Source organism: Nymphalis io, chromosome 10 (assembly GCF_905147045.1).
Source record: "Nymphalis io chromosome 10, ilAglIoxx1.1, whole genome shotgun sequence".
Taxonomy (NCBI): domain Eukaryota; kingdom Metazoa; phylum Arthropoda; class Insecta; order Lepidoptera; family Nymphalidae; genus Nymphalis; species Nymphalis io.
Window position 1 is genome coordinate 10,372,207 of NC_065897.1, and position 24,164 is coordinate 10,396,370.

The 24,164-nt window shown below is 36.0% G+C and overlaps 3 protein-coding genes and 2 non-coding genes across 7 annotated transcripts in view; 3 read left to right on the forward strand and 2 right to left on the reverse strand.

The window, feature by feature from the left end:
- Window positions 1-2,916, reverse strand: part of LOC126771132 (coiled-coil domain-containing protein 85C-B) — a 142,780-nt gene extending 139,864 nt beyond the window's left edge. Inside the window, exon 1 of one of the 2 annotated variants that reach the window (XR_007669516.1) lies at window positions 862-2,916. Coding sequence is in view for 1 of the 2 variants with exons in the window: in XM_050490874.1 (XP_050346831.1) it covers window positions 1,298-2,551 (1,254 nt within the window). In the remaining variant the exon portion in view is untranslated. Of the gene's footprint in view, window positions 1-493 lie in introns of those variants that run through there. The other variant, XM_050490874.1, reaches the window with a different exon arrangement.
- A 1,807-nt stretch (window positions 2,917-4,723) lies between these two features.
- LOC126771400 (pancreatic triacylglycerol lipase-like) lies at window positions 4,724-16,446 on the forward strand. The gene is made up of 7 exons (XM_050491265.1): window positions 4,724-4,852; window positions 5,205-5,371; window positions 9,643-9,766; window positions 10,423-10,668; window positions 14,481-14,663; window positions 14,809-14,968; window positions 16,224-16,446. The coding sequence occupies exons 1-7, from the start codon at window positions 4,792-4,794 to the stop codon at window positions 16,444-16,446; spliced, it is 1,164 nt and encodes a 387-aa protein (XP_050347222.1). The 5' UTR covers window positions 4,724-4,791.
- A 457-nt stretch (window positions 16,447-16,903) lies between these two features.
- Window positions 16,904-23,788, reverse strand: LOC126771151 (RNA-binding protein 42). Of its 2 annotated transcripts, XM_050490906.1 has the most exons (8): window positions 23,577-23,788; window positions 23,434-23,500; window positions 23,148-23,367; window positions 22,479-22,682; window positions 21,710-21,838; window positions 20,551-20,667; window positions 19,910-20,048; window positions 16,904-17,131 (listed from the first exon to the last, which is right to left on the reverse strand). In XM_050490906.1, exons 2-8 carry the CDS (start codon window positions 23,478-23,480, stop codon window positions 16,998-17,000), a joined length of 990 nt encoding a protein of 329 aa, XP_050346863.1. In that variant the 5' UTR covers window positions 23,481-23,500; window positions 23,577-23,788; the 3' UTR covers window positions 16,904-16,997. The 2 variants fall into 2 exon arrangements, with proteins under 2 accessions (XP_050346863.1, XP_050346862.1); XM_050490905.1 differs by having other exon boundaries at window positions 23,434-23,788.
- On the forward strand, window positions 18,109-18,182 carry Trnat-agu (transfer RNA threonine (anticodon AGU)). The gene has a single exon. It is a non-coding gene; the product is annotated as a tRNA-Thr (tRNA).
- Window positions 18,827-18,900, forward strand: Trnat-agu (transfer RNA threonine (anticodon AGU)). The gene has a single exon. It is a non-coding gene; the product is annotated as a tRNA-Thr (tRNA).
- Window positions 23,789-24,164: the final 376 nt, after the last annotated feature.

Sequence of the window (24,164 nt, forward strand, 5' to 3'; positions counted from 1 at the left end):
TAGGGTTGGTTTATTATAGTGGCTAAGAGCATTCGTATTGAGTATGAATGTATGTGTAGTATTAATATTATATCGACTGCCTCGTTGGTCTAGTGGCTAGATGTATGGCTGCAAACCCAGAGGTCCTGGGTTCAAATCCCAGGTCTAATAAAAAGTTATTGTTTTTTTTCGGTTTTTCTAAAAAAACTCAGTAGCAGTCCGGAATCTGGAAGTTGGAAGTGTGTACACTATCGTGCCTCGAAAAGCAAGTAAAGCTGTTGGTCCTGCGCCTGAACTCTTTCCGGTCGTGTCGGATTGCCGTCCCATCGGATTATGGGAGTTAGAGAATAGAGAGTGCACCTGTGTTTGCACACGCTTGTTCACTTGTTCTTGAGTCGGCCGCCATGGCCGAAATCGGTCCGGAGGACATTATTATTACTAATATATCAATGTTTAGAGTTTATAGAAATACTTAAATAATATATAATTATATAAAAAATAAACGATAAAAAAATAAAACAGAAATAATTTATTTTTAAAAATCGTCAATAATAAATTAACAATTAATAACACGTTAGAGCAAGCTGGGCAAATGGTTCGAGCTGAACATTGAGTAAAGCAACTTAATATTTGTCGTTTTATACACGAAATTGATTTAATAGTTAGTTATGACTAGATGCGGTGAAACTATTAAGGATATGTTACAAATTTTGTGTACCTATTAATTCGGTAATAACAAAAGCAATATTCAGCTCTTTAAAGACGAATTAATCACAGACAAATTAATAAATTATTTTAGCCTCATTTAAAACTAACGTTCATATTATAATTTAAAAATCAATTAAACAATATTTAAATGTAACATCATAGCGCGAACAATACTACTGTAGACATTATAAATTCAATGTGAGCGTTTCTGGTTTAGTTTAAGTTTAAAGAAAATATTAATAATTACTTTGATAGGCTTATTTACTAATTTTGTACTTTAGGATTTCGTGTTTTAAAAAAATCATAAGGCAATATTGTAAATAGTTTAGTTGTTGCTTACGACTACATGTATTTTACGTTATATCTATTCATTATCTACTAAGTTCAGTTACATCTGATTGATAAACAAAGCCACTACTAAAGGCACTCTGTAGGTCATGCGACTTGACATCGTTCTCCATGACCTCAATCGGGTCAGATTCCAATGGAACGTTGATTTTTATACTGCTATATTTTCACTTCCATCGTAGTATTTATAATGCGTATGCGGTCATATTTTGCTTACTACGAATGCTTCAATAATCATCCTATTTTTACACAACAATTTCTATCAACGTGGTGGTGCTTGAGGTGGTCCCTCTTCTAATTTACCCCATACTACGTTACACATTTCACGAACAAGGGCTTGTTCACCTGTATCCAAGTCAGGGGCTGGTCTCCTTTTTTCTCTCTCTACCCTTTCTCTAACTTCTAACACTTGTAGAGCACGAACTACGGCCTCTGGTCTTTCATTTAGACCATTTCCTAACCCTTTTTCAGCTTCTAAACGCCGTACTTTCTGTTCTAAGTCCCTTACATACTGTACTGTACGTTCTGCTAATTGTGGATGTGTAATCGATACTGTGGACGTGGGAGGTCGAGGAACTTCTTCGGCGTTTGTGCCACTACTACTACCGTCGCCATCATCCCTCTCTCTTCCAGCTGCTCTTCCACAGTTAACACAAGTACTTCTCTCTCTTTCTTCATCTAAATAAAGACATAATTCTTTTAGTTCCAAATTATCTCTGATAAGTTCTTGCTGCTTATCATCTAGCTCTCGTAATTTATTTTGATATGCTGATACTTCTTGTCGCATTACAGAAGCAGTGTATCTACCAAAACGCTGCCATTCTCTTGCCAATTTACGACCTTTCTGTCGATCATCATCGAGAAAACAACACAAATCACGTAGTTCTTGATTGTCGTCACTTAGACGGCGATTGGCCTCTTTCAATGCTTTTATTTCATCTAAAAGTGTTTGAATTTGCCGTCTCTGATCGGTCGACTGCCTCGAATTATCCGATTCGATTCGCTTTGTGAACTTCAGCATATCCGCAGATCGCCTGTGTATTTGTTCTTCGTCTAAATTTCGTTGGATCCTCTGGGTGTCGTCCGCACTTCTTGCACGGGCTGTTGCTTCCACGGGCTCGTGAACAATTGCTTTCGTCACAATCTCACCTCCAGGCCTAAGAGTACGAAGTGCTGCCGGAGGAACCGGATACCCAACAGGATAGCCTTGAAGATATTTCACTTGTGGATACGGCCCACTTGGATACAATACTGGCATGGAATTTTGAAAACCTATAGGATATTGTAATTTACTAGAATCGATAGGTTTTACGGAATTAGGAGGCTTGAACTCTTTCGCGCCAGCGTCTATAGTGGCTAGTTTTGACCCCGCAGCGGCAGGTGGCGGCGGATGATAGCGCGGTGGAAAGTTGACCGGTTCTGGGCCCTGTTTACTTAGTCGTTGTTTGTGCTTAGTGAATTCTCCTGTATTTTGTCTGATTGACATTGTCGTAGGCACAGATTCGCAAATAGTCATCAGCTTAATCGACGCTTCACATCATGCAATTTTCTAGGTTCATTTCCAAATCGTAAGGATTGCGTTCATACATCAACTGTGGCAACATGAGTTCAACGGCTGGTCCTTGAATGAACGGAGTAGGGGAACGCCGCCGGCTGCGTAGGTTGTAGACCGTGGCATTCACACTATTAACTCGATCGAGACTTTAAATTCTAAACCGCATGAAACATTATCAATTTAATCAAATATATAAAACATTGATATGTCATGAATATGTTTGTAGGTTTTGAGGTTGTTTTTATATTGCTTAAACAAACAGGTTACGTGCGGTGCTCAGTATGGCAAGCAAACGCGGACACACGCGGGACGCGTAGTTGTGACTGGCTGCTTCGTTCACTCACTATACCTGTGGGCTGCGACAGCTCCGTCTGCGCAGCTCTCGCGACGTCTCGCTCTACCACGCTCTCTCTTACCTGTACAATGTGACGTCTGTGTGAATGCGTCTAACCATTCATTTGCTAAGATTACATAGATTTGAGTAAAAAATACGATATTGTTATATTCGTTCAATTATATGTTTTATATGTATAATACACATTTTATTTAGCACGTTACGTAGAGTTTCAGCTATTAATAATATATATAAATAGACATGTAAAGAAAGCAATTAAACATTTAGGTATTACTTAAATATTCCTAATAATATTGATGCGATTAATTATTAATTAAATAAAATTAACCCAGCAACAGTTCAATAAAATAAAATTAAGCCTGGTGATAGGTATATTTGTAAATTATTATTTTCTTATTAAAACAATCTAATTTAATTACTTTTGGAGCTAGCTTAGTTAAATTTATTAGTAATGTTTAGGTACCTGTTAATACCGTTTTCCATTTTTCCTACATATTACTTTCTCATTTTATAAATAATTATCTAAAAACTAAAATAGTAACATACATATTTTATAGTGGTACTTTTGCAACGTAAAATATTAACAAAAAACAGCGCTGACTTCGGTATAACAATAAGTTAACATAAACATAAATAGTCAAAGCTTTTTAAAACGTTGGAAACTAATCAGAAAGACTCCATCATCATTTTAATGTTTTTAAACAAGTTTAATGTTATGATTACAATTTCATTTGTATAATTTATTTTGCGTGTTCTTTGAATATGGCCTTGCCTATACCTACTCCTACTTATTTGTTGTGTGAAGTGTAAAAGCAGAGTAACTGAATCAACATTGTACGGGAATAATCAAATTTTGTAAAGCCTTTTATTTATCTAGTTGATTAAATACACTACCTACTAATTTATAATGAGCGCAGTCAACTTTTTTGCTTAACTTTTTCTGAGCCGATAATATATAGGCATTGGACAAAACATGGAGAAAACCGCCAAAACAATTATGGATAAAATACTATAATGTAATAAATAACAATTTTATCATTTTACACATACATAATGATTAGTAATTTGTTGTATAGTAGATACTAAATCACAGAATAATCACAGAATACTTTTACAGTCTTCGGGTCGTAACAGCCAACATTGAGAATATTTTTAAGCGCATAATGCGCCTCACACAGTAGCGGATATCCCTAACAGGCCAAGTGACGCGGGCGACAAACTTGCAATTTTTTTTTTTCAGTCATAGTTTAAGAACTCAAAATGTGTCCCTATGGATACATTTCCGGGTTGAACTATCACCTCAAAATAAATTATTACCCTTGTGGAGAAACGAAGTTAAAATAATAAGCTATTAAATTAAAAATATAAAATCACAAATTGAGATAATTTTATCATTTACAGACTTTTGTAGTTTTTTTTTTAATTGTAATTAATTCTTATACATTATTAAATTTTATGACTACCTTCCATGATGTTGAATTTGGCCACGGCGGGGAACCTCATCCATCGGTTTAATATGATTGATTTGTGTTGTTCATCAGTTTTGTACCACGTTATATTTAAATCTGGTACAAATATCAAAAAGAACGGTACTTTAGAAAAAAATTGCCATCTACAAAAAGGCACACTCTGGCAGTGGTTCTATTATACCATTTGAAGTTCAAGCACGGTCCATTTCACTAATATTTCATATACCGCACATTGCATATACATATAAGTTGTAACTTGTAAAAGGTGATACGTACTTGTGAGCGCCTCATTAACGTTCGCAACCTGTACTTACTTGGGTTGCGCCTGCGCCTTGCGCCTGCGCCTGCGCCTCTATTCGGTATTGTTAGCCACAAGGATGGCACGCGTACACTTCACTCGAACGCTCCTTTTATTTGTGCTTGCGATTTGTGTACCTGGTATGTATTTTTTTTTCTAAATTTTAAAATTTCTAAAATGGTTCGATAAATTATTAAATACATTATTCTCAACGATTACATTTTAACATATACCTATATAATATATAGTATATACTTATCTCAATCAGATTTTAATGTTAGAAAAGTTTTTAAAAGTCCACAATTCAAAGAAAAATATCATTTTACAAACGATATACATATTTGGTGCATGTACTATGATATGATATATTTTGATTTCTTAAAATACAATAAACATTAGAGAGGTACTTACTAACATAAATTAACTAAGTATATGTATACAATTTTGATATCAAAATTTACGTGCGATTTGAAAAGAAATAATTATTTTTAGATATTAATGCGCAACGGAAACCCATAAAAGAGGCTCTATTCCTCAACAGTGACCTCTTTAACAACGCCACACTTGAGGACTGTGTGTGGAGGCGTGAGCGCGAGCCTTGTCCTGATCCCAACGTCACACTTAACTTATACACTGAGGCTGAACCTTATAAAAAACAGGTAATTTTTATAATTTTATTTATTTATTTCTTGGACCTTAGGCAGTTTTATTCCCTCCATCCTCTAGTGAAAGGTTGGTTAATTTTCGTCCAGAGTATTGCAAATACAATTTAACAGGGTAATGCTGCTAGCATTCCTGCCACCATTTTCCGCGATCGTAATTTGTACAATAGCTCTCATTAATTTCTATCTACATAATCCTATAAAGTTTTAGTTAAGTCCTTAAGTTAAATAAATTTCACATAGGACATTTAATAAAATTCTATATAGTCTTCAAATCCTGTGACATTGTAGCCTAAATAGATTAACCTTTTCGTCGGTAGGATCCGAATCGGTCAACGGTTGACCAACTGAATGTTTTAATTAATATGTGCATAATGTTGTCATCGGAAATACCGTACAATTTAATGTTTAAAAATGAAATTAATTGATTCAAATAAATGTGGTGCTGAGTATTCAAATTAAAACAACGATCATAAATGTTAAATCATTAAAGTTACGCGTTTCCATTAGTAGGTAAAGGTATTACTAGGTTCGACGTAGAGCGATAATTTGTAAAATAAAACTATGTAGGAACAAATGTTACACTTTCATAAAAGCTTTCTTTAAATTTACTTTCGTACGAGCCCGAATAAAATCTTGCAGTTTCAAAATTGCAATGTATTTCTTTTATTAGCAAGTACGGTTTATAACTATACAATATATTATTTGTATCAATTTATTTTAACCAATATCATAATAGTAAGATAGATATGATGACCAATTATAACTGTACGTTTAATGCTGTTTAGAGATTGTGTCTGTGTGAAATGCAATGTTGCTAATTAATAACTGTGTAATGAATATGTAGGCAAGTAGGTAGTTTAGCATTCATAATCATTATAACCATTAATTTCAAGTTTTCCCATGACGTTAATTTTTTGTACTTTAATTTTACGGTTATGTTATCGTGATCAATTTGTGTAAATTAAGGTATTTGTGGAATTTATTACTTGTATATATTTTTTTAATCAATAAATAGAAATATTAATTTCATACATGTATTTGCGACGATGAAGAAACGTACATAGACGTACTTACTACTTTTCATTTAATTGATAAGTGCACAACAAAGTAGGTAGAGCTTTATAAAAAGCAACAAACGCTCTATTCCAATTATTAATAAATTATTTGTCTAATATACCAGCCCCAAAAAATGAAAATAATATTTTATGATGGCCGAGAATATAAAATATATTTATAATATTACGGTTCACTGAGTGTAAAAATCAAACTAAATATACTTTATATATTATTTATATTATATTACTTATATTGTTTTGACTCGAAAAATTGTTTAGGAAAGTACCTAAAACGTTAAATTCTTATGTATATGCTATCAGAAATGTATGGAATCCATCATTTTATATAATTCCTAGGAAATAGATACAACCCAAAAATTACTTATTAGTGTTTTGTAGAGTAATCCGTTCAATTCAATTTGACTTTTTTTATTTATTTTTTTAATTGTAAGAGATATAAAAATCACAGTTAAAGTATTGTTTGACAACTCTTGTACCTAGTTCATAGTCGTATAAACTTACGAGCGCGCAAGTCCGTTACATGCGTTTAATGAATAACAAATAGAATTTTCTGTTTAGAAAGTGTCTCCTTTGTATAAATTAGCCATTTTTAAGTAACTAGTAGTTACAATGGGCCAGTTCACGTAATCAAAAATATTTTTATAATAAGTACTTACTAGCAATACCTACATATATTTTTTTCAATACGTCTATTTTATTCAAATGACAGAACTTTGTGATTTTAATTAGCACAAGACAGTTCAGCTTCTATTAGGGCAAAAACATCAATAGTCTGAATGTCTCAACTTTTTAAGAGAATGTATAAATAACTTCACCTATGAGTTTTATAATAATTAATTAAATCGCATAATCTATGTCATAGTAATATGCGGTAATTGTTACACAATCCATCCTTGCCGTACTGATGCCATGTAACGTGAGCATCGAACCTTGGCCCTTGAGCGAAACCACTACATCGATACACTTAACTTGACCTCAAATATTGATCGTTGAAGTGAAGCAAAACGCTTAGAAGTTTGTTTATACATTTATTGTAATAAAATAAATATATATGCCAACTTGTTTTAATTTTGTTAAGGAGGAAGAGGAGAAATAAATTGAAAATATTGGTTGGTGATTGGACCAAAGACTCGTCTGTCTTTCTGTAATTTAAAAAAAAAAAGGAAATAACAAAAATTCACGTAGGTATAACCTTTTTAATACATACATTTCACTACATTCCTTACATTTAACAATCAAGATTTAAGTTAGCATTTCTTACATGATTCTTACCATTTAGGGCCTCTTTTCAGTGTTGTAATACATAGTATTATATAAGCTGTGGTAATACGATATCGAAGCCAGGATACTTTATAGAGATTAAATATAACCGTTACATTTAAACAATGGAGCTCATAGAGCAAAATTTTAAATTTAAATCGAATAAGATTATTCGAAAGATATGTAGACTTAAATTTTGTTTTAAGTTTTTTTTGTTGACGTAAGCAAATTGTTGAAAAAATTTTTATCTAAAAATTATATATAAAGTATAATTTTCTAGCACACATTCATACTTCACGCGTTCATTGCAAAGAAACGCAGACATGAGTGAAATAAATTTCTTCATATAAGCACACATTACATCGAGTTTGTTAATGACTCTTGTGTACGTTTTGTTTTGCATGAAGAGAAAAGTATATGAAATATTTCGTAAAGGGCTGTGAAGGTCGAACGCCAATTTTTACTAGCAAATAGCAACCAAATAGTAATAAGTTTAATCATGATTAAAAAACAATATAATCTCTTATTCCTATAGTAGCCTTGAGATTAATGTAGAGAAATCATTCAAAATTATTTTTCACAAATGCTGTGCCAATTTTAACTGTCACAAGACTTCAAACTGGTAGGAATATACGAGAGGTTTCTGAATGTGTGCGTACAGAACAAAATGTCAAGAAAATATATTCTCAGAGAATTTCTAAAGACCAGTATTGTCAAACCATTCTTTTGTAATACCGGAACGTTCTACTAACATATTACGCTGCGAGTTGTAACCTAGATGATAAACTTACAGGCATAAATCTAGACTACATTTTACGAATTTAAAATGATAATATTGTAATACCACGGTGCCATGTATCGGCTCCAGGTTTTTATGACTCTTATTGTCCATAAATATACTAATAACTTGAATATTAGAAAGTAGGTATTATAACAACAGTCTTGATAAAACTCTGGGCCTATATACCCTTAACTTTAAAATCAAAATCAGACATGAGTCTAACCTATGAGAAAATTCCTGGTAGTCATGTAGCATGTACTTATTTAGGCTTGCCAATACTAGAAACCCACACACATGAACAGGAAATAAATCTTATATTGTGCGAATGAAATAAATTAATTACTCTACTCTACGATTTTGAGATGTTAGAACCTACTCAAAAATGTGTGTATGTTGAACTCCATTGAACTCCTACACAGTTGGATCGAATTTGATGATTTTTTTGTCAGTATTTGAGTGGGTCCCTATATGGTTTAGGACTAGAACCCGGTAGATAGCACTGCGATCGAGTGCAGTATTTTTATTTAACAATAATAAAAATAATTTCTTATTTCAATGGTTGGGACGGACAATTAGGTAAATACATATGTATTTACACAAAGTTATTGGTCAAATTGGTTAGTATGTACAAATATTGCATGTGGCAGAAGTTCGATCGTTTTTTAGCACATAATTCAATAAATATTTTTATTACATCTATGACACAATACCTTTTGAATGATATAACTATCATTCCCATCCTTTAATAATAAATAGTAAAAAATAGTAAGTACCTGCGACAAATATCGATGTTAACATATTTTATATAATTAGAGGCACATCTGTAAAGCCCCAATGAAAGTTGGATTTCGAAATCGTTTCATAGCAGTTGAACAAACCGCTGAATAAAATTACCTGCCTTACAATTTTTTGTCATATTTAACGCTTTACTGAGCAGGTTTGTATCAAAAAATATTTAGCAACAATCTTTCACAACATATTATTTGCAACGATTAGCAGCTGGGTTTGATCTATCCTAATGACTAAATATTTGTATAGAGAATTTATACACATGTCCGTCGCGCCTTATTCTACCTCTACCCGTGTTAAGCTAGAACGGGTAGCTAGTTAATAATTTTTTTTTCATATTTCGTTATATATATTTCCAGGTGGATCTATTTAGCGAAGACTGGCTTCGTCAAAGTAGTTGGGAACCATCACACGAGACAATTCTGCTGGTACACGGATACGCCGGCGGCGATGACACTCTACCCATTGTTGTGCTCCGAGACGGTCAGTCTATCATAATCTCTTACGATGCAATAACCAGTACTATCTTCGATTATTTTGTATTTTTGTATTTATGTATGTAATACAAAGAAAATAAACGGTTCAACTCTCATCTTGCAACGTGCTTTCTTTTCATTAGTGTCTAAAACTAGTTTGATAATAAAACTTTCATTTATAAGGCTATTATAAACATCAGTCACATATGTAAGCACATTCAAAGTTTTTATTTCATATGTATTTGATGTAAGCTTTGGTCGCGAAAACAAGTCTGAATCGCTTTATCTTCGCCAACATTTTTGTGATGCAAGTGAAAGTAATCCTGCGCCCGAGCATATGGAAGCAGATCGGCGCCATTCGAACCGGCAATGCAGTTCGCATTTCCCACGACTTTCTCCTCAGCGCGGTTCAATACCCCCTGACACAGGGCTTAGATAGTTGACATTTCCTTAAAACTGTACCTAAATCAGATTTTTAAAGTAAACAGGAATAAAATGTATAATACAGACTATCGTGATATGATATATAAACTTGTCTTTGTATTTTAAACAAAGACAGACTTTAATATTTAGGTTTTGTAAGAACCACTAAAATAAAAACAAAACCCGAAGTTATTTTAAATTGAATATTATTATTAAATGATATCCTTTTAAACTTTGTAGCATACCTTCGTCGCGGTGGCTATAATGTTTTCATGTTGGACTGGGGGCAACTCAGCCAGCCACCGTGTTACGTCGCAGCAGTTCACAACCTGCGACCAGTAGCACGATGTGTGGCAGAAGCCTTGGGATCTCTGAGGAGAGCAGGCCTAAGACCAGATCGACTTACGTGTGTTGGTCATTCGCTCGGCGCTCACATGTGCGGCATTTTGGCCAATTATTTGAATTTTAGACTTAATAGAATTATTGGTACGTATTAACATAAATAATATTTTGTAAATATTTTGTGTTAGGAATATGTCAAATCTTTAAAAATTAGTAAAATGTCTATGATCTCATCCCAATATCTTTCATAAGAGTATTTAGATACACGCCAGAAAAGGAAAAAAAGAAAAAGATTAGTATTAACAGTATTGACAATCCGCCATAAGGCTGGGAGACCCGGTCCTGGGTTCAAGCCCCAGTCATCATCATCATCACCAGCCGAAAGACGTCCACTGCTGGACAAAGGCCTCCCCCAAGGATTTCCACGTTGGCCGATCTTGCGCTGCCCGCATCCAACGGCTTCCCGCGACTCGTTCTAAGTCGTCGGTCCACCTTGTAGGGGGCCTGCCCACGCTGCGTCTTCCGGTTCGTGGTCGCCACTCGAGAACCTTTCTGCCCCAGCGGCCGTCGGTTCTGCGAGCAATGTGCCCCGCCCACTGCCACTTCAATTTAGCAATTCTTCGGGCTATGTCGGTTACTTTGGTTCGCCTGCGGATTTCATCATTTCTGATTCGATCTCGCAGAGAAACTCCGAGCATAGCCCTCTCCATTGCCCTTTGAGTGACCTTGAGCCTTCTTATGAGGCCCATTGTGAGCGACCACGTCTCTGATCCATAAGTCATCACTGGCAACACACACTGGTCGAAGACTTTCGACTTGAGACACTGCGGTATTTGGGATGAGAAGATATCGTGTAGCTTCCCGAACGCTGCCCAGCCGAGTTGAATTCGACGATTGACCTCTTTCTCGGAGTTGGACCTACCTAGTTGGATGGTCTGACCTAGGTAGACATAGTTGTCTACAACTTCGAGTGCAGAATTTCCAACCTTGACTTGAGTGGGTGCAACATGGATGTTCGACATGATTTTCGTCTTGTCCATGTTCATTTTTAGACCCACTTGTTGGGAAACCCTGCTGAGGTCATCGAGCATAGTGCCGAGGTCTTCCAAGGTCTCAGCCATAATTACAATGTCATCGGCAAATCGAAGATGAGTGATGTACTCGCCGTTAATATTGATGCCAAGTCCGTTCCAGTCCAGAAGCTTGAAAACATCTTCCAATGCAGCGGTAAACAGTTTCGGAGATATCACGTCTCCCTGTCTTACACCTCTCTGCAGTTGGATAGGTTTTGAGTTCTGATCCTGGAGTCGGATCGACATGGTGGCGTTCTCGTACAAGCACTTTAACACCCTGATATACCGATAATCAATTTGGCACCTTTGAAGAGAATTCAGCACGGCCCAGGTTTCGATCGAATCAAAGGCTTTCTCATAGTCCACAAACGCTAAGCAAAGTGGCTGGTTATACTCCCCAGTCTTCTGTATAACTTGCCGCAGCGTATGTATGTGGTCTATGGTGCTAAAGCCTTTCCGGAATCCGGCTTGTTCGGGTGGCTGGAAGTCGTCAAGCCTTTGCTCGAGACGATTCGTAATGACTCTCGAAAACAACTTGTAAACATGACTCAGCAGTGAGATGGGCCTGTAATTCTTCAGAAGGGTTTTATCACCCTTCTTAAATAAAAGTACCACCACACTTCTGTGCCATGCTTTTGGCGTTTGACCTTTGGCAATGACGGAGTTAAAAAGCCTCTGAAGAGCCCTGAGGATCGGTGTACCACCCGCCTTCAGAAGCTCGGCTGTAATACCATCATCACCAGGTGCCTTGTTGTTTTTGAGTTGTCCGAGAGCCATTCTAATCTCGAAAAGACTGACGTCCTGAAAATCTTCAGTGTAGTGTCGGGTTAGTCTTGCTCTGGGATCTGCAGCATGACTACTGACAGGTGATTGAGCTGTCGTGTACAGCTGACCGTAGAACTTCTCAACCTCTTCCAACAGCTCAGATCTTGACGTGACTATTCTGCCATCCTCAGTTTTCAGCCTTGTCAGTTGACTCTGACCAACAGACAGATCTCTGGCGAACACTTTAGAGCCTTTGTTCCGCTCGATGGCCTCTTTAATGCGCATTGTATTAAATTGGCGAGTGTCGCGAGTTAGAGACTTTGAAATCCGTCTGTTGATCAGCCGATAGCCGGCAGCATCAGCTGGGGACGTCAGAATCATTTTCCGTCTTTCCTCCATAAGCCGTAGGGTAGAGGCAGAGATCTTTTTGGTTCCTTTTGTACGGCTGGTCTTGAAGGTCTTAGACCCAGCCGTACGGACAGTTTCCACAAGCCTGTCGTTGTATGTGTCCACTTCCTCGCAGTCTGCTAGGCAATCGAATCGGTTTTGGAGTTCGAGCTGAAAGGCTTCGGGATTTCGGATTTGAAGAGGTGATGGTCGGAGCGTAGACTTCATCAGTCGGGACCTCTGGAGTTTAACATTGATATTTAACGAGCCTCTTACGAGTCTGTGATCGCTCCCAGTTTTGACAGCATTGATCACGGAGACGTCATTAAATATTTGTCTTCTCGTCGACAAGATGAAGTCTATCTCATTCTTGGTTTTCCCATCAGGGCTCACCCAGGTCCATTTACGCTGACCTGGCTTCTTGAAAAAGGAGTTCATCATAAAGAGTCCCTCCTTCTCCATAAAGTCGGCCAACATCTGGCCCCGAGTGTTGCGGTCTCCAATTCCATGAGGTCCCACCTTTAACTCATCACCGAATCGTTTGCCCAGCTTCGCGTTGAAGTCCCCCATTACAACAGTGAAATGAGTCTTGTTGGTATGTATGGCTTTAGATAAATCCTCATACATGACCTCAACCTCATCGTCGGAGTGTGTCGAAGTCGGCGCGTATACCTGTATGACCTTCAAAGAATACCGCTTGGTGATTCTGAGTATAAGGTACGCCACCCTAGCCGACACACTCTCGATTTTCACAACGTTGTTAACGAGGTACTTGTGGACTATGAACCCGACACCACCTTGAGACAGTTGATCGCCCTCTCGGAAATAGAGAAGGTTACCGGATTTCAGGATCATCGTATCCTCCCCCTGTCTTCGGACTTCGGATAATCCGACGATATCCCAGTGTAACCTGCTCAATTCTTCCTCCAGTTCGATGATCTTCTCGTCGGCCCGCAGTGTACGCGTGTTATATGTTGCCAGGGCCAGAGGTCGTCGGTGTTGGTAACACGAAATCTGCCGGGGATTCTTAGCACCCCCTGCCCCGCCGTTACCACAGCTGTTACCAAGGCTAGGAATAGCAGGGCTGCCGGGGACTAGGGGCCGTGGTTTAGTTGCGCGAATCATGAGGGGATATGCCATAATCGCCACGCTTGGCAGACGGGTTGGCGATCGCAGTAAGTTAGTCATAGTACTCAGAGAGACGCTGCTGCCCGTTCTCTGGTGTATATTCCCTCGGGTCGACTTCTACGCCCCCCACGGGATGAGATGGGGTGGTGATATTCGTCGCCGTCACCACACGGCGCCCCAGCCCCAGGTCGGGTCAATAAAAAAATATTGAGTTTTTCTGTTGAAAATTCTCAGTAGCAACCTGGAGTCTGGAAGTTGAAAGTGTGTATAATCCTTGGTCCTGCTCCTGAACTCTCTCTGATCGTGTCGCACTACCGTCCAATCGGATTACGAAAGTGGTGGAATAGAGAGTGCACCCGTGTTTGCGCACACACTTGTGCACTATAATATGTCCTGCGCAGTTGGCTAATCTCTCTTTAGATTGGCGTCGTGGCCGAAATCGGTCGGGAAGACATCATCATCATCATCACAATTTATCTGTCCTACCATACTTTAATACGTAAAGGCAAAGAACATCTTGTATTGAATTAGTTCATCTTTATTTTAGTTAGCATATTTTGATTTATTAATACAACAGTAAACTAAAGTTCAAGTTATCTGTAGGTTTGGACCCAGCCCGACCTCTCATCAGGTCCGCGCCCGCTCTGCGCCTGGACCCTGGCGACGCGCGAGCCGTGCACGTACTCCACACTAATGCGGGGCGGTACGGCGAAGGCGCTCGTCTCGGACACGCCGACTTCTGCCTTAATGGCGGCCGGAGTCAGCCATATTGTGAAGATACACCAAGTACGACCGCTAAAAATAACTACATAAAACATTATGATAGCTAAATTTTAATATGTAAAAAATAATAATACAAAAGGTTTCAGTCATTTAGTACTACTGTAATTAATAAAAATATTAAATGTGAAATACTAAATTATTTTCACAGATGAAGCACTATGCAGTCACGTGTGGTCGATCTGTTACCAAGCAGAGAGTCTGTTCCGGCCTCGTCCTGCGGCTCCCTGCGGCAGACGGTGCTCGGTGCGCGTGCCGCCAGCGCGGGCCGCGGCCTTACCTGTTCCTCTAGGGCAACCGACGCCAATGACGTAAATAGCAAGATATTATGTTTATTTTCTGCGTTAAAGTCAATTCATATAGTTTGTCGCTTAAAAGAAAATTAGCTATTTTTTTTACACGGCTGCCCAGAAAGATATATATTGTTTTCAGGGTTCATGTATGTTTGTGAGTTTCTTTATTTTACCATAACTTTTAAATGCCTTAAGAGATTTCGATAATGGTATCGTTGGAATTCTAAAATCAGTCCGAGTGGCTATAAATTTATTCATTCATTCATTCATCAGGGTAGTAGTGTTTTTAATTTTTAAGGAAAAAAAATGTTTTATTCTTAAATATTTTGTCTATTATAAAAAAAAAAGAATTTATATATAGCATGATTACTTAATCCTATTAGTTCCGATCAGGAATTGGAACCTAGGACTTTAGGATTTGCAGATTTATTAACTAGTCACTAAATAAATTGGGCACTAGGCTTATCTAGAGGCAACAATCCAGGGCCGAGTGTAGGCTATATTGCACGAAAAATTTAATGATGATTGTATTTAGGGAAATAAATAATTAAATATCGAGTATGTTATTAATCCGTCGGCGGATACTCTACAATATAGACGAAGCCGTACTTGCTTTGAAATTACGGTAATTTTCCAATGTGCCAAAATTTCAAAGCAGAAGGTATTCTTATAAAACTAAGTTAAATTAGCATATAAGATGTAAGGAAATGGGATGATGAAAGGAATTTTATTGTAATCTATCCTACAGAGAGGAAACCAGAGACTTTAACAAATATGCTTTATTGCATACCAAAGAAAGAAAAACAGTTACAAAAAGAAGGCTCTAAAAACTCTTATATTAAAAGTGAAAAGTATTCTTAGACGATTTTAAGTTATTATTTCTATTAGAAATACTTTATTATATAAAGTAAAGTAACAGCCTATAAATATCCCACTGCTGGGCTAACGACTCCTCACCCTTTTTGAGGAGAAGGTTTGGAGCTTATTCCACCACGCTGCTCCAATGCGGGTTGGTGGAATACACATGTGGCAGAATTTCAGTGAAATTAGACACATGCAGGTTTCCTCACGATGTTTTTTTTCACCGAAAAGTACGAGATGAATTATAAACAGAAATTAAGCACATAAAAATTCAGAGGTGCTTGCCCGGGTTTGACCCACGTTCATCGGTTAAGAAGATTCACGCGTTCTTACCACTGGGCCATCTCGACTTTACTTTTTTATGACTTTATTATATGTTTATTTTTAAATTATTCAATTGTGTAACTTGTAGCGCATCTGGTGCGTACTGCCTGGAGGATTTCACGACACCTTTCTGCCCGTCGACGACGGGGCTGATGCAAGGCGACGAGCGCTGTTGCCTCGACAAGCTGTACGCGGCCGCCGCCAGCGCGCCGCCCCCGCCCCCCCGCGCGCGGCCCCGCCCGCCGGCCCGCGCGCGACGGGTACACGCGGGATACGAAAGCAACAATACCTTAGACAATTTCAACATTTAACGAGTCATTTTAAATGATTATTAATATGTCTATTATCAATGAATAAATGTGACTCAAATTTAATCGATCAATGATCGATTATTACTATACCTTGGAGCCTTGGCTTAGAGATCCAAGGCTCCAAGGTTTATATTTGAGGTGTAGCCCCAAGATCGGTGCCTCGTGGGCCTGAGCATGTATCCGGATAAAGGATATGTTTCCTCATAGATTATCCTCTGTAGTCTTGAGTTTATTATTATGTAGGTTTTAAATTGATAAGTATTTTTGACTAAAAATTAAGTTAGAAAAAGTACAATATTGTGCTATAATTTGTGTTCAGCCAAAGAATTGTTGTTGTAAAAATAAATTATTTTGTATTCAGTGTTTATTTAATTTTAAATAATAAAAAATATTTATATAAAATGAAATTTTAATACAATAATGATCGGGAAAGCAATAAAACAACATTTTAGTTAATAATAGTTATTATTTATACTTCACGCTAAATAAAGTTAAAACTAAAGCATTGCATTTTGTTTGACAGTTTAAATGTCAATGTCACATTAACTCTGTCAGCTCTTATTTCCAGACATGAGGAGAGCGAGAAGGGCCGCTTTCTCCTTTTCTTTCTTTCGCACGACGTCCAGAGCTCGGTTCTTCCACGTACTTTTTCTTAACTTGATCGGCCGACTGCCTACGTAGCGACCTGTAAATAAAACTGTAATTTTATTTCTTACTCAAAATAAATAAATTACAATAATGGGAGAAATTGACAGGAAGACAAAACTATTACTGGTAACTAGAGATTATGCTTAAACGAAAAATATTTAAAACTGTGATATCGCCACAAAACCCCGCGTAATATTATAACATATGAACACTTAATTATTTAAAAAAGTAATTCATTTAAATAGAAGAATATTGTCAATAGTCTTATGTAGTAGAAAATTCAAATTTAGTTGTAAATTTGATAACTAATAGTTATCAAATCAAGTTGATAACTAATATCAAGTTGATAACTAATAGTTATCAAATTTTATATAATTTTAACTAATAGTTATATACATTTATATGTTTATTTATAATACAACATTATTGCATATTACTTATAATTTTACTTCCAAAAATCCGATAGCTACTTCGCCGACATTCAAGAAGCCATTTTTTCCAATATATAATGAATCTCAAACTATTTAAGATGTCGATCAATGGTATCACGGTTATTATATTGTTTATTTGACTTTACAAGTCTCGTGTTTGGAATATTTTACTATTTACTTATCTATTTTACACCGTAAAATACTGCATCGTAAAAGGAATTTGATATTTCCTACAAAATATATAATGGTTTCTTAAACGCTTATCAAAGTTAGATTCACTAATCCGACTTAATAAATTAAAAATAAATAAACGCTCGGTAGCGCTTATTTATTGCTTATTACGCCACAACTGACATCGTCCAATTACAATTCAGATTACGGTAAATTCGTTAATTTTGCGCTCGGCTTTCAGAGACTGAAGATTAATGTCATCCCGGACAAAAGAGGGCTTGGAATAATGAAACGTAAAACACTTCCACCTACAATGTTCACAAAATTACAGACGCAGCAGTTATTTTAAATCATCCGTTATATATGAATGTAAGTTTGCATAGCGTTGATATTTTTGAATACATGTGTCATCGGCGCCGTGGCTTAGTTGGTTAAAGCGCCTGTCTAGTAAACAGGAGATCGTGAGTTCGAATCTCGCCGGGGCCTTGTGGATTTTTTTATGATATTATTATTTTATATTTATGATACTTTTATTTTATAAATACACCATCCGACATTAAATACAAGGTAGGCGAAAATCACGCATTTTAAGTTGTATTTATTAGAAACATATACAAACAATCCTCAGCTGATGTATTAAACCAAAGGTTTTGTAAGAAAAATTAAATTAATTAAATAATTTTTATCAGGATTAAAAAACTTAGTACTTCCTATGGGACTACATTGACTTTAATGCAATATATTAAAGATTAAACCATCCCAATCGTCTAATCGGTCAAGTTACTTTAGAATAATTTGTGTTCATGGCTTGAAGTCGGATTTGCAGCGAGAAATAATTTAGCCAGGGGAAGGGCGGAGATACAAATACCTTGAATCACTGTATGGTGTATATATTTATATATAAACAAATTAATATCATTGGTGAAACCCTAATACACACGTGTAAAATATGTGAATATTTATAGTAATAAAAATTATTTATCAATGTTATAATGAATTATATATAATCGAAAGGAGATAACGAGTTGTTTTACCTTGAGTTGTTTTATATTGTACATAATGAAACTATAATGTGCCCAGCTTAAACGCTTGTGTTGAGAGCGATGATATTTTTGCACGAGTGTGATATCGGCGCCGTGGCTTAGTTGGTTAAAGCGCCTGTCTAGTAAACAGGAGATCGTGAGTTCGAATCTCGCCGGGGCCTTGTGATTGAATTTTTTTTTTTTCTTTTAACAATCTCAAATTATCATCTACAATCTCATGAACGATTTAGGACAACTAGCTATGTGTTTGAAATTTTAAACATTCTTTAGTTAAAATCAAAATCAATTGTTATTATGTTATAGCGCCATATTAATATCGTAATTTGTAGTTAGGTAAATTCTGTCATTCTGCTTCAATAACTCATATCCAAAACATTAATTATGGAAAGGGAATGATGAAAACGTTTGTAGATCTTATAGAAAGATCGGAATAAAAAAGCTCTTTAGGTAGCTAGCTCTTTTCAGACTACTAAACTAAGCCACGGCGCGAATAATTAAATTTGATACAAGTTAATTAAAAATGAAATAATCTACACTTTTCTTATTTATATTTAAAAGAGATGCAGAATTATTTTTGGTCAGTAACCTTAAACAGTTAGGCCTAGTGGTTTGAACGCGCAAATCTTAACCGATGATCGTGGGTTCAAACTTGGGGCTTGCCCAAGTTTGAACCCACTGAAATTTCATGTGCTTAATTTGTGTTTATAATTCATCTCGTGCTTGACGGTGAAGGAAAACATCGTGAGGAAATCTGCATGTAATAATCTAATTACATTGAAACCCTGCCACATGTGTATTCAACCAACCCCCACTGGAGCAGCATGGTGGAATAAGCTCCAAACCTTCTCTTCAAAATTGAGAGGAATCCTTAGCCCAGTAGTGATACATTAACAGGCTGTTACTGTTTAGTAATTTTATAGATAAATGTACCATCTAAGGGCTTCACGCTTGTCTTGTCAATAGTCTCACAGCCAGTGATACTACTTATATAATAATATTAAATTTACGAAACAGTTAAATATATTGGTTTAGTAGTTTCTCGACTAAGACATTACATAAAAAAACATCTACTCATTATAGACACTAGTGTAGATTTATTTGATAGTAATTATGACTGGAAGACTTTTATATTGGACCAGCCGTCCAATATAAAAAGGTATGAAATCTTACCGTCCATTTCTTTCATAGCCTTGATGAAGTCACCCGGATCCTTAAAGCTGACGAAACCAAACCCCTTGCTTTTATTTGTTCGTTTGTCTCGAATAACCTTAGCTCTTTGGAACGAGGTGTATTTACCAAATGTTCGTGTCTGGAAAAATTATAAAAAAGAACATTATTATCACAATTGTGGTACAATTGGATAAATGAGCAATTCTTGCACATAATATATACATATATTTCGTGTAAAATATATGTATATGAAAACGGCGCCAACGATTTCACGCAAATTTTGTATTTAGATAAGGTTTGGTTTTGAGTTTAGCTAAACAGATGTATTTTGTGTAAAATGAAATACAAGAATATGTGTACAGAAGTCTTTTCTGACATAGCAATAGCATCATCGATATATGTTTCCTCTCATATGCTTTCCATCTGTTTGCATACAATATTCATATAAGTAATATTAAAAAGTCAGACCACAATCTTATTTATAATGTTATAATCTATCTTTTAAATTTTTTTATTGCTATTTGTATACCAATATTTTTTATATTTATCTATTTATTTCTGTGACAATTTCTTTTTTCTGATATACTGCATCAAACTTTATAAAAAAGAGAAAAATATGATTTTTGATATGTGTATATTACCAAAAGTTCATCAGTCACATCATTTCCAAGATCACCACAGAACATACGGAAGTCATCGTCAGGCCAATCCAGTAAAGTCACATCTTCCCAAACTTGTCCACCAGCTGTCCTCACAACCTGAATATTAGGCAAATGTATTATAAGAATAAGAATAGTATATTATGGACATCATTTTGTTTCTACAAATATATAATTAATTTACAAGTTTTACAGAAAATAGATAGTTTTTTGATGATTCGAAAATAGAAATATTTTTTTAATTAATATGAATATTTTTTTATAATGTATTATGAATTCTATTATTATTAGATTATAAGTACATACACATTTAGCATATAATTTTTTTAGCATTTTTTTTAGCATTTACTGGTGGTAGAGCTTTGTGCAAGCTCGTCTGGGTAGGTACCACTCACTCATGAGATATTCTACCGCAAAACAGCAGTACTTGGTACTGTTGTGTTCCGGTTTGAAGGGTGAGTGAGCCAGTGTAATTACAGGCACAAGGGATATAACATCTTAGTTCCCAAGGTTGGTGGCGCATTGGTGATGTAAGAGATGGTTAACATTTCTTACAATGCCCATGTCTAAGGGTTGGTGACCACTTACCATCAGGTGGCCCCATATGCTCGTCCGCCTTCCTCTACTATAAAAAATAAAAATAATCACAATTACCTTATATAATATTAGTCTCTCTAAACAGTTACTGTAAATTTAATTTAATGTTGCAGGTTGATGGGTTGATGGATCTATTCTTTCTTTACTGATGATTTTCAAATTTAGAACAATAAGCAACATACTTTTAATCTGACTTAAACTAATACTAAAATTTGAATAATAGATTAATAAATTTTGAGCTACAATATTGCTACTAGCTGAATGTACTGCACGATCGTGAATTGTTGGTTTGATATTGATTTACCAAATCACTTATTTTAACCCGTGAGAAACCTAAATTAGTTATAGGTACATACTTTTTATATGTACATCCTATTCGGTCACATACGAAAGCTATGCTATTCTGCGGTTTGGTGAAATACATGGATATTTATCAAATTAAACAGGCGAAATCTCAGCGTGCCTGTTTGGATTTGGTCTCGCAATTTTATATGTACTCGGACATCTCGGTCTAAATTGTAGCACAAGTGAATAGTTGGGATACCTTCCGATGCTTCTTCTCCTTCTTCCCTTTGGGCGCGGCGACTTCGAGGGGCGCGGGCGGGGGCGGCGCGGGCGGCGTGACGGGCGCCGCGCTCCGCACCGGCGATGGCGACGGGACGCGCTCGCGCTTCTGCAACACATTGATACTGAACACATTGTTACATCATTCACATTCTAGGTGTTATATCTATGCGTTCGTAAGTAATTATGATAGTATTTTAGTAAACACCTTCACGAACTGACCAAATTAAAATATGCACTATAGTAAACGAAGTTAACCTTAAAGCGACTTCTCACATCCTTTGATTTTTAAAGCTTATTTCACCACACTAATTTTTTAATACTATAGGTGGGTGGATGGGCCGATGAGCCACCTGATAGTAAGTGATTACATTGCCGCCGTAAGAAATATTGATCAATCCATACATCACCAATACACCACCAACCTTAGGAACTAAGATATTATGTCCCTTGTCCCTGTAGTTACATTGGCTCACTCACCCTTCCAACCAGAACAAAACAATACAAAGTATTACTGTTTGGCGGAAGAATATGATGAGTGTCTGGTACCTACCCAGATGGGCTTGCACAAAGCCCTCTTCACAATATTTTCCTTTGAGCATATGCAAATTATAAATTTAAATTAGTTTATGAAAATATAACAGAGCTTTCTTAGATTTGAAGTCAGGATCTTCTATTAGGATGCATGTGATTTATACACTGAACTATCTAGAATTTTCTAATTATTTGAAAAATTTAAGTTGCATTACCCGTTTTTTACTCTCATGTTTTTCCTTTTTCAGTTCATCATCTTTAGGCTTTGGTTTATAAAGTTTGGGCGCAGCTGACAGGACCACAGGTTGAGGTTTAGGAGGTGGAGGTGGGATCAGCTGGGGACCTGGTAATCCTGGCCTGAGGAATGGCAAGGGACCAGGGTATGGATCTGTTGATCCTGATGGTCGGAGTCTTTGTACCTGGAAGAATTTAAGTCAACCCTTAATAATTTATATATATCACCATCACCACCTGTCACAGCTTCACCCACAGAAAGTGTAAAAAAGTGTATCCATACATTGTACACAATCGGCAACAAGTTTGTTGCGTCCATGCTAAAAAGAATAATTCTATTAATAGATTGTTTAGATGAAGTTGAATAAATCTCACAAAATAAGGAAATAAACTGTTTACAAAATTTAACCCTAATAATTCCTTAACATTTAACACTAATATTCCACTCTTCACACAACTTCTATTAATACTAAATGTATTGTTTAACCTAGGAAAAAAATTTAGGTAAAAATTAAGCATATAATAACAAAATTATTTGTTTACAACAACAAAAGTTTGTCATATACAAAGATTGTATTTTTTGCAAATTAAAATAGAACTACAATATAATATGATAGAATACAAATAAAGAAGAAAAAATATATACTTACAGAAGCCGGCACCATCATAGACGGTGGTGGTGGTGGAGGTGGTACATTGGGATACATTAAACGAGCTCCCATAACCGATGGGTCAAACTGTGACAGTAATGTCGGCGGCGGCGGCGGCGGAGGCACCGCACGCTCGAGCTGTTGTTGTACAGCGCCAAAAGTACCAGCACCAATCACCGGCCTCATAACCATGTCCGACCCCGATATCTCCGCCTCAAATCTACAAAAAGATTCATGTAATATCTCGTAAAGAATATATTTTTTAACAATATAAAATAGCACATACCTCGACATTTCATCTTGCATCTGTTGAAATTTACTTGAATCGTCCATGTTGCTGCAGGAGGTATCAACTAAAAGAAATCCAAAACTTTTACGTAGTAACGTCAACTAAGTGGTTTCTTAAATAATTCCTTTAATAGTACGTACAGAATGATGCATTTTAGTAGCGTGCTCTGAGAACCTAGATAAGACTAGTCGTTGCACCTGCAATCGTAATATTAACGAAAAAACATTCTTTAGATATCAAACCAAAAATTTAATTAAAATAATTGTTTAGCTTTACAAATTCAGTATTATAATTATGTATAATAGTTTTTATCAAATTGCAACTTGGAACTTAGAAGTGATTTAGGTTGACAATGACAAATGACTGTTGACATTTAAGTAAAAAAAGTACAGACCAATATTTTATTATGATATATCATTGATCAGGTTACTTTTAAAATAATATTTATGCTTTTTTCATTATGTACTCAAATGTTTTATTTACACACATTACTATTTTCTCAACACTCTACGGTAGTTCTTCAATTATATAATATAAACTATACTTTACAAAAGTAAAGATTTGCAAAGAATGTTATACGCACTTTTTAATGTGTTCTAATGGTATCAGATTTGGGTCTTCAATAGAATAATTAATTATATCAATCATAAAAGCTTACAGAATAATAATTTGTCGCTTATACTAATTTCTGGGCTGTATGATGCAATATTCTTGCCTTTCCCAAAAGG

Excerpts from the sequence above, each read along its gene's own strand:
- LOC126771400 (XM_050491265.1), top strand. The coding sequence starts at position 4,792 with ATGGCACGCGTACACTTCACTCGAACGCTCCTTTTATTTGTGCTTGCG. Across the intron at positions 4,853-5,204 it reads GCTTGCGATTTGTGTACCTG|ATATTAATGCGCAACGGAAA; the intron begins GTATGTATTTTT and ends AATTATTTTTAG. Across the intron at positions 14,969-16,223 it reads GGGCAACCGACGCCAATGAC|CGCATCTGGTGCGTACTGCC; the intron begins GTAAATAGCAAG and ends TGTAACTTGTAG.
- LOC126771151 (XM_050490906.1), bottom strand. The coding sequence starts at position 23,480 with ATGGACGATTCAAGTAAATTTCAACAGATGCAAGATGAAATGTCGAG. Across the intron at positions 23,368-23,433 it reads ATGCAAGATGAAATGTCGAG|ATTTGAGGCGGAGATATCGG; the intron begins GTATGTGCTATT and ends ATCTTTTTGTAG. Across the intron at positions 22,683-23,147 it reads CTATGATGGTGCCGGCTTCT|GTACAAAGACTCCGACCATC; the intron begins GTAAGTATATAT and ends AAATTCTTCCAG.